Source organism: Lingula anatina, chromosome 1 (assembly GCF_051362555.1).
Source record: "Lingula anatina isolate TDL-2025a chromosome 1, LinAna3.0, whole genome shotgun sequence".
Lineage (NCBI taxonomy): Eukaryota > Metazoa > Brachiopoda > Lingulata > Lingulida > Lingulidae > Lingula > Lingula anatina.
The window spans coordinates 42,883,089-42,892,992 of record NC_141767.1 but is presented as its reverse complement, the minus strand read 5'-3'; the positions used below and the strand labels follow the sequence as shown (position 1 = coordinate 42,892,992).

Sequence of the window (9,904 nt, the reverse complement as noted above, 5' to 3'; positions counted from 1 at the left end):
TGACAAATACAAACTATTATAACATACACTTTTTATTTTGCACAAAATATATACTTCAGAGAGAACATGCTATTCAAAGTGGGCAATTTGATTCTTAACCTTTTTTTTTTTTTAAATCTGGCGTGCTGTTTGACTTTGATAGCAAATTTTCTAACAGTCACTTCATGACCTCATTCCATCAAATGGGTTCAAACATTATAGCCTACAACCTGTCTACAACAATAATTCCATGTGACCATGTATTGTATTTATAAATAAGCACACTACAGAAGACCTGAACATGCACCGTATACTTAGAGTGCCAAGTTGCACAAGCCTTTAAAATAGAAATTTCTTCAAACAATTTTTACACAAGCACGACATAAAAGACACCATAGTTGTTTTATTGACCGTGTTTGCACATCGCAAGCATAAAGACAGACCCAATGAGGTCAAAAAGTATTAATTTTTTTTATAAACGTACAAGAGGCAAATCTAAGAATATTACAGGCATCTGCAGTAATGCTAAGCTCAAACCCTGCCCTATAAGGCGTTATTAAAGGTTTCTGTGTAACTCTGTTGCTTCACAATACATTCATGAGGAAGCACAAGTTTTTTGGCACATCTGAAGCACATCATGTTTATGGACTGGAAAAGAAAACTTGTGGCTACTGTTCCACTCCCACCATGAATCACCATTTCAGTTCCAACGTAAAATGTTAATCATAACACCAACCATTGTAGATGGTTATAATGATAATAACTGGTAAAAGAAAAATTTACATCAAAAATAGCCAAGACTCCAGTAAAATGCAGTCTCCATACTTTTTAAGTACACAGCACATCTACATCACCATCCAGTCTTACAAAAGAGCTAACTGAAGATTTGATTACTTGTGTTGATGAAACAAGCTACTTAATGTTGGTGAATGATAGCAATTATTAACAAAGAAAACCATATCTTGTTAAACAGAAAAAAATGTCACATAAAATGACAGTTCATTATAAATAAAATCTGCCTAAAACATCACAAAACTGCGGGATAATTGTCAGTTGGCAAGAGAAAATTGCACTTTATCCTGCTATCCCGTCAATGGTCTTAAATCCACACGTACTTTCTCGTCACTACTGAGCATGCCCACTGTGGGATAGAATCCTCCTTTTGGGACCTTCACCTCTCTGCTGCCAATTGTTTTTCCATTTCTTGTAAAGAATACCTAAAATAAAAGACTAAATTGTAATCATGTTAACTTTTTTACAAAACTGGGCCCAGTTTCATCAATGCTGATTAGTCCTATCCAGTGGATAAAATGTCTGCTATCTGGTACGCTCTTTCCTTTGACCAATTTTGTAAAATTTAGACGAACCTCTGGTAGAGAGTAATCCTCTGGATAGTTTCTCTAGAGGGTATCAGTGTTTCATTGACAACGGACAGTGTTATGCATTGGAAAAAAAATAAGCTTACTGAGGATAATCTTATCCTTTGGAAAGTATTAACTAAATTCAGCATTATCTAGTGTTAGAATGAAAATGTGCCACAATGTTTTTTTTCACTATCCATTTAACTACTCAACATGTTTGTGTTAAACACCCGATCCTTTCACTGCAGTAATAGTTGTCTAAAAACTATTTACTTTTAGCCAATCTTATTTGTTGTCTTTAACAATACTGGCAAAAAATAAATTCAGATATCATTTAATACATTTTGATAGGTCAACAACATAATTTTAAGGTCTTCAAAACAAATACATAACCTTCCAAAGATAAATGCACATAAATCGTGTCCATATAAATCACTACCATTTCCAATAAACCTTAGATTTTATCATGCCGTACCTTGACTTTAGTCCCTCCATCCATGTGATGTCTGTGAACCCACCACTCTTCATCATCAGAGTCAGAACTTGCGTAGTTTGGAGCTGCATAGACATTATTGACTTCCATCTCTTCTGGTGACATGTCCTGCTCATCGCTGTCGTGTTCACTGCTATAGTCTCTTGGAAACAGTATACCACAACCCATTATATCACCTACAAGGCACGATTTAATAAATAAATTTTGCTTGCTGTGACACGTACATTGTTGTAAAACAAACCCATAGGCTTCAAATTTAACAAGATACATAAGTTTCTTTTTTCTATTTACTGTTACAATCAAACAAAGATTCAGCGACTATATCAGATAAATTGTCGCTCTTACAAAGACCTCATTACCCAACAAACCTTCGAGTTACCTCAAAAGGGTTGAAACTACTTTAAAAATTCAATAAATATTCAATTTAAAACAATTAAAATTAATTTACCTTTTTGGCATCTGGGACCAAATTTGTCACCTATACCACTTCCAATGAAAATTTTTCCATCATCTGAAAAAGTAGTGCATCCTTTGGTCAGGTTGGGACTTTCAAAGAATGGTGACATATACTTTAAGGGTTTTTAACTATCATTCAAAAGATATTGACATTTTACCATTATGTAAGGATATATTTGCATATTATATTATATAGAGTCTCTTGTATACTGTGAACATTTTTATCTTCTAGTACATACCTGCATGATAGGCTATAGACCCCCAATTCCATCCTGGATGTCTATGTTTTGGGTAATCCTATAAAATACAAATTTTTAAGGTTTTTCAATAAAAATACATTAGATGAATATGTGGCAGAAATGTAACCAGTCCAGTACACATACAGCTCCGTTATCTACTGGTACAATACTTTGTTCACCAAAAAAAAATAATAATAATAATTGATTAATTAATTAATTAATTTAAAAATTTTTTTAAGTCTTTGCCTTCATCATGATTGAAAAATTAATTCGATGCATTGTTTCAAGCATATGACAAAACACTGAAAAGAGTTTTCATTTCATGCATTGAGTAATAAATACATTAATGTGTTAAGCTTACCCTTCTAGCCAGCCCAATAGCTATGTAACAGTTTTCACCCGGATCTACAATTTCTATTTCAAAATAATGTCCTGCAGTATCTAGGGGAAGTTTGGCTTGTGCGAGACCAACATCTACTATGCTTTTTCCACGTCCAGTGTATTCTAATATCTAATGGTGAAAAAGATTAATTAATTTCATAATACTTTAAAACACAAGTAAACCAATAAAGATGTTAATTAAAAGAATACTTGAATTTAGTCCAATTAGCTTGAATACCAAGAAAAATATCAAATACTTATCACCACCACCACTGACCATTGTAATTTTTGTTACTGTTACTATTATCATTATTATTTTAAAAAACATTATTTTATTTTAAAATGCAATGAGGCTATAAAACATTAAAATGCCTAATACTGGTTTGCATCCTTTTCATGTCAGAAATATCATTAAATATTTCATATTGACATCCAAAGTTCACCATACCTGTCCATTTAACCTGATATCGTGCAGCCTAGACCACTCTTCTTCACAGTCGTCAACAGACATCAGGATTTCATCACTATAGTGCCACTCAGCATCTGAGTTGATAACTACTTCTTCCCCCTCTGAATGCATGCCTACTGCTGGGAAGAACCCATCCACAGGAATAGGGACTGACAATGTGCCAATCTGAAATATTCAGTATCTGGTATATGTAAATGTCTTTAGTCCTGCATCATCCCACATTGCCCAATATATAACTTGATGATAAAGGTGAAGAATATATGAATGTTTTTTTTTTCATGTAGCACGGCATTTTTGATATCATCATCAACATCAGTAGCTGTTTTTGGTGATATTCATCCAACTTGCACACTCCATGTGTAGTATAATCAAAAACAATTTCTAAATACCTCTTTTCCATTCCTTGTAAAAAATACTGGAACTAAATGTCTAGGATTGTCTTCTCTTTGGATTTGATCAAACTTGATGCCACAGCCCATCCTGTCACCTATACAGCATTTGGGACCAAAGGATCTTCCTGAACCATTGGCCTTAAACAATCTGCAAAAAAAAAAAACACTTGAAACTTAGTTGATAAATATTTGGCAGCAAGCACGTAGCTGATGATAACCTTTTACACAGTCTCAACTTTTGCCAGACGTATATAACGCTTATAAACAATTTACAGTTTATTTCTAAATTGTGTCTGTTCAACTATTTGAAGCCAACAAAGTGCTTTTAAGCCTTGAAGGTGAACATTTTAGAATAAAACATATACCAACAGCTTCGTAAAAAAAAAAATTATTTCATTTAATTAGAGAGACAGACACCAATACCAAATACTAAATAAATTATAAAGTGTGATATCATCACAACTAACAAAAAAAAAAATCTAATGCAAAAAAAAAAAAGTTCCTACTTTCCATCATCAGCATGGTAAGCTACAGAGTCCGTGTTCCAGCCAGGCTGCCTGTCCAGTGGATATCTCGGGTGCACCAGACCAACAGCTGCAAACAGAAGGCACAGTGATATCATGACCACATCTTTGAAATCTGTCAGTAATGCAGAGTGTGGTTGTAACACATGTCCATGTCAGACAGATTAAATTTTTGTGGACATTTTTTTAAAAATCAAATTTCCAACTGAATACATGCATACTTTAGCTAAATGTGACCTGAAAATTACAAATGCTGAAAGAGCACTTTATTTACAAACTAATCAAAGGAGTTCATTCTTGAACGAACATTTTTCATCAATAGCTTTTTCACATGAATTATTTTCCGATCTTTAACTTGGTCCACAATTCTACATCATGGCAATAAGGTAATAATGTGGTTTATTTAAAACTTGGCTTGGCTTTAAATATTCATCAAACTAAAACTGGAGCCTCTGTACCATTCTTATAAAATATTCTTAATGAAATTTAACATATACATTTTTACACTCCAAAAATGCTAAACTGTAATTACTTCAATTTAAAATTTTAAGAATAGAAATTTATTCTTCCTTTAAATAATAAAATAAAGTAAAACAGAAGAAAAATAAATAAATGGCTAAGCTTATATTAATATAGCTTTTCCTCAACTGCACAAGTGTCAAAGAAAGAAGATGCAATTGGTCTGGGACCAAGTAAAATCAATACCTGACATTGCCTGGTAGATATGTATAGGAAGCAACCAGATATTATTGATTAGTGATATGTTAAACACACCTCCAAGCACAATCAAGCTTTTTATTTCAGTCAAGACACAAGTTTCATTGAAGCATCAAGCCTCATAGTAATTGCTTTAGTGCATGGTATGAAATGTTTCCCTGAATCATTAAGACCAGTGAGTCAACATGGCCTTTTTATGGTATGTATATCTCAGTACTGAAGCTAAACACTGGCAACATGAAGCAGCCATGACTGCAACCAGTCCATTCCCTGTGTTAGATAAATAGATGGTCCAGTCTAGCACAATTTTTGTATTATACAAGAAGCTGTGATTTGATTTTTAAAGAGCCAAGCAATTATTATTATTATTTTGAACTAGGCAAAATTCATTCCTGAGAATGAGTCAACACATGTTAATGTGTTTTTTCCTAACAACACAGTATAGTACTTACCTATTGCACCTGCATCGCCAGTGTCTAAAATTTCTATTTCAAAGTAGTTGTGCTCTGGTGTGAAAGGCTGGGCAGCAATATACACGCCTACTTTTTCATCAGGTGCATTGTATCTGAAAAGACAAATAACATATAAGTAGGGGAGTGACTGTTGCATGAAACTCTAAAAAACATTAATAAGAAATCAAAACTACAGTACCACATTTGTTTCTTAACTTCACATTTTCCATAGCTCTGACTGCATTAACTAGGTGGCACATTTACCTGAGGTTATCCCCATCTACAATGATTCTTTCAGAGCGCTCCTTCCTCCTCTCAGGGATATCAGCTATTGGTTCCTGATGCATGATGCGTTCATGGTGAAATAAACCATCTTCTAGATCAGCCATGCGGCCTTGGTGGCGACGCAGGAGGTTGAGAATTTGACGACGTTCAATCACATTGTTCATTCCTCTCTGGAAGCACAAGCAAAGCTCATTGAATTTCATACATATTCTGTGCATGCCTGATAAATGATGAATCTAGTGGCACAGACACCAGTGCAATAGAATTGATAGCTTTGCCCATAAGATGTCATTACTTGGAGCCATTCCTGCTAGCTATGGCTGTTACAAGGCAGCACTATATTTACAAAAGACAAATCAGTCTGCAAGTGGAAATATTGATCCAGACCTAGATGTTGCATTCATGGGCAAATACTGAGGGTAATACATCATCTGTCTCTAGATCTGTGACTGATTTTTTTCCCTCCAACCTGGCTTGTTTTAACGTCTACCTTTTACTAAAAAATGTATTCAATTAATCAAGCAATGGATTTATAAGCAAACTATCATTAATATAGGCACATAACTAGACAACAAAGCTGATAAATTCACAAACATGTAGCAGTAATTAATAAAATATTTGAGGTACTATATAATGATAGTATTGTTGTAGGTTGATATGTTAACATATTCATAAGTTAAAAAAAATGAAAGATTTCTCAAAACTTTTGATTCCTTTATACAGGTTTACAAACAATTGATTACGCTGTCATATTTGATGTGAAATAACAAGAAAATACATTAAATCTCTTTCAGTAACAAAGTGTAGGATTTTAAATAGTTGTTTAGCAAATTAACCAATTCTTGTTAAATTTATGGGGACAAGTAATAATTTTTATAATATTTTAACAGATAAATGCCATGAACAAGTTGTGGACAAAAATAATCAAATTAACCAGTAGCTGATAAACCATGTTGTCCATCAACCATCATGTATCAGTTTTTAATCTTGCACAAACCAGCAGTCAATGTGATAATTGAGCTCAAAACTAATAAATACAGAAATCTCCTTCTACAATGAAAACGGCAACATTTGTTTGATTTTGACTGCTGTCTGGCCTCATCTTTCATAAATTTTCAAAGGATTTCATGGTGCGAGAGTTGATTGCAATTCTCAACAGTTCTCATGTGTATCCTAGTATCAATTTCTTACACAACACAAAAAAATCTACATGCCAAAAAAACATATGATGAATTGACAGCTGGTTTTTCATGAAAAACTAGGGTGACATGATGCAGGAATGTAATACTTCAGTCTAATAGCTAATCTTGGTTTTATTTTCTGTGGCACTTGCACATTATGAGGAAGTTGAGACTCTCCTTCTGGAAAAAAAATGCCCTTGTCCACAGTGTTCTCTATTTACATGGAATTAAAAAGCTCATTCCCACTGTCTACAGTTTTCATGACATCTTCATCACTCTCAACTATACCCAACTCCATTAAAATACCATGCAACTCTTTAACCAACAAGATAGTCCTTCCTTCTTCAATCTGGTTTGTACTGGTTTGTTCTCTTGTGTTCTCACAAGTTAACATACTACTCTGTGGATTTCCACGGGTGACCCCCCCCCTTGCTCTGACCGATAACCCAGACCCTTTGTCCCACCCCTTAGCATACATTGGACAATAAACCTCCATGAGTTTTGTTTTCATCCCTGTTTTACTTCCATCATCTTATGCTGGATATTTCAAAAAATTATTTACATCATTGTCCATGTCCATATGCAAGGGGCCTCAAAATTAAGCAAGACCTCTGCACACTGCAATTAACAGATCTTAAAGTTATTTATCACGTTTTAATCCTTTAAATATGTGTTGCAAACACCTGCATACGTAGAAATTATTTTACAGTAGGTTCTGCAGACAAACGATGAAAATGACTGCAGCAAGAGACAGCTTTTATGGTTCCAAGTGCCAAATGAAAACAGCACTGGTACTGTTCTTAGCCTTGGTGGTAGTGACAGCAAACATAAATGCATACCCCCCAGACCGACAAGGAGAAAAGGTACAGGCATACAAAAATTTAAAGGTAAGAGTAATGTTCCAAATTCTCATTTATCTGTCTGTCGGTTATAACTAGCATAGGGGTTCAGTCCCTTGGGATTTCAAAGTCATGAATACAATGAAAATGCCAATCTATGAAAAATGAACATTTCACAAAAATACACATTGTTTTTAAAGTTAACACGAGTGGCAAGTGGTGAAATGGGTGAAAAAAAAAACATGCTTAACCAGTTTCTAACCCTTCATCTCTTATTTCAGGATGCTGCTTTGAATAAGTTTACTGAAGGAAACACTGTCAAATTATTATCTGCTCTCAAAAATCTGGAAAACAAAATGACCTTTACTGGTGGCATAAAGCAACTTCCAGGAGGGAAAATGAACAGGGCACAGGACACTCCTAAGAAAAGACAAATTCAAGGTGAGCATCATTAATGGCTATTGTAAGAAGTACTAATTGCCTGTTTTTAATGACGTGTATCAAGGCAGTTAAAATGTATTTGTTAAAGTTCTTGGAAAAAAGTCAAGTTGCTACTGGGGTAGGGTAAAAATATAATTCTGTTGTCATGTGATAATCATATCAGTATTCACATCAAATTCAAAATGTAAATTTTAATAATGTGAGATGCATGTGAATACAGACCAATAGGTGTGACAGGTTGCTTTCTTAATTCACATCCTGTGACATATGGCCAGACGCTAGAAAGTTGCAGAATTTTTAATTTTTTCAGTCAGTCATCTACCAATAGAACATTGCTGTATTGATTCAATAATATCTGTAAGTTTTATATCTGCAAATTTATTTCTCAAGAGTTTTTATTCTTTTTTTTTTCCAACAAAGGCTCTTAATTTCCCTATTATATTTCAGGTTTCTCAATGTGCTTGTGGAAGATGTGCCCTCAAGCACCCTGGACAAAACAGGGATAAAACACAATAAAGTGACCAATTTTATTCAATAAGGAGCCCATAAATCAAAAACTGATTATTACTGGTCTTCTAGCTGCATAGTTCCTAATTTTGGTCTTTGCAATTATCAAAAAGCTTCAAACTAAGTTAACCATGACTGATACTACTCTAACTGAACCTGAAAAATTTGGGCTGTATTTGCTATCTTATTTATAGACTGAAACTGGACTACTTCTGCAGGTCAATGACTTGTTACCCAATGTTTTTAATCTTGTTTCCTATAGCTTTGAGGGGATGAGTATCAGTATGGTGTCACAACTAACATAACATGTCAATAATATTCTTGGATTAAAATTTGGAGATTCATAAAACTGATTCAAGAGCGTGTTGTGCTATTCTAGATCTCCATCGAAAATTTCTTCTAGTCTTGCAATGAATGTCAGCCTTGTTTTGGACGAAATAGTTTACCCAGTGCCACTGGGAAAGGGGAAGTCAGTTGTACAACTCAGAAGTAGTATTACCATAGTGCTACATGTGTTACAACTTTGAAAGGATCCAGGGAGATGAAAACATTGGGTTTACTACATATATTTGCACATATCACCCAGAAAAATGTTCTATTTTTAAAAATACTTCATTTTCTTTCTCCTCATTTTTTTTCTATTAAACATTTATATACCCCATGTGTTACTCATGTACTAGTACGTATTATTTGTACATGTTGTAGATTTAGTCTCAGTTTCAGCTGATTGTACTTTCAATGTAAAGGTTGAAGCAATAAACTCTATTCAATCATATGCGTACTAGAATTACTCGGTTTACTAGACATGTACAGTAGTAGTACTGCCAGTGGGTTGCGCTACTGGTGCTAGTATTACTTTTTATATGTAGTACTAATCATTGCTTACCCTTTGAATGGGATGTTGTCCCCAGCAAAATTCGTTATGGTATATGGATGGTGAAGGTACGTCTATACGCTAACATGAACGTATTTTACCTGTTTCCTCTTATAAATAGGTTTGAACTCGCATTGGAAATCCCCTCTCCTGTTGCTGTAATGTTTAGACAGATCCACCTGCTGGAACGAATCTCGCGAGATTGAGATATTTTCACTGAAAGTATTTTCAAGTCTAACTTTTGTTATTGGATTTCTTAGTATACATGGGTTCATATAACTGTAGAAATTTCACATGATGTAAGTTGAATCTAG

General features: G+C 34.2%; 2 protein-coding genes across 3 annotated transcripts; one reads left to right on the top strand and one right to left on the bottom strand.

Annotated features, from left to right (window-relative positions):
* Positions 1 to 11: 11 nt before the first annotated feature.
* On the bottom strand, positions 12 to 9,880 carry LOC106158532 (SPRY domain-containing protein 3). 2 transcript variants are annotated; one of them, XM_013534567.3, is made up of 11 exons: positions 9,692 to 9,880; positions 5,728 to 5,918; positions 5,464 to 5,576; positions 4,277 to 4,364; positions 3,768 to 3,918; positions 3,358 to 3,543; positions 2,890 to 3,039; positions 2,529 to 2,586; positions 2,282 to 2,344; positions 1,816 to 2,009; positions 12 to 1,196 (listed from the first exon to the last, which is right to left on the bottom strand). In XM_013534567.3, exons 1-11 carry the CDS (start codon positions 9,863 to 9,865, stop codon positions 1,062 to 1,064), a joined length of 1,503 nt encoding a protein of 500 aa, XP_013390021.1. In that variant the 5' UTR covers positions 9,866 to 9,880; the 3' UTR covers positions 12 to 1,061. The 2 variants fall into 2 exon arrangements, with proteins under 2 accessions (XP_013390021.1, XP_013390022.1); XM_013534568.3 differs by having other exon boundaries at positions 9,603 to 9,794.
* Positions 7,637 to 9,370, top strand: LOC147764372 (uncharacterized). The gene is made up of 3 exons (XM_087000229.1): positions 7,637 to 7,816; positions 8,050 to 8,209; positions 8,657 to 9,370. Exons 1-3 carry the CDS (start codon positions 7,658 to 7,660, stop codon positions 8,713 to 8,715), a joined length of 378 nt encoding a protein of 125 aa, XP_086856355.1. The 5' UTR covers positions 7,637 to 7,657; the 3' UTR covers positions 8,716 to 9,370.
* Positions 9,881 to 9,904: the final 24 nt, after the last annotated feature.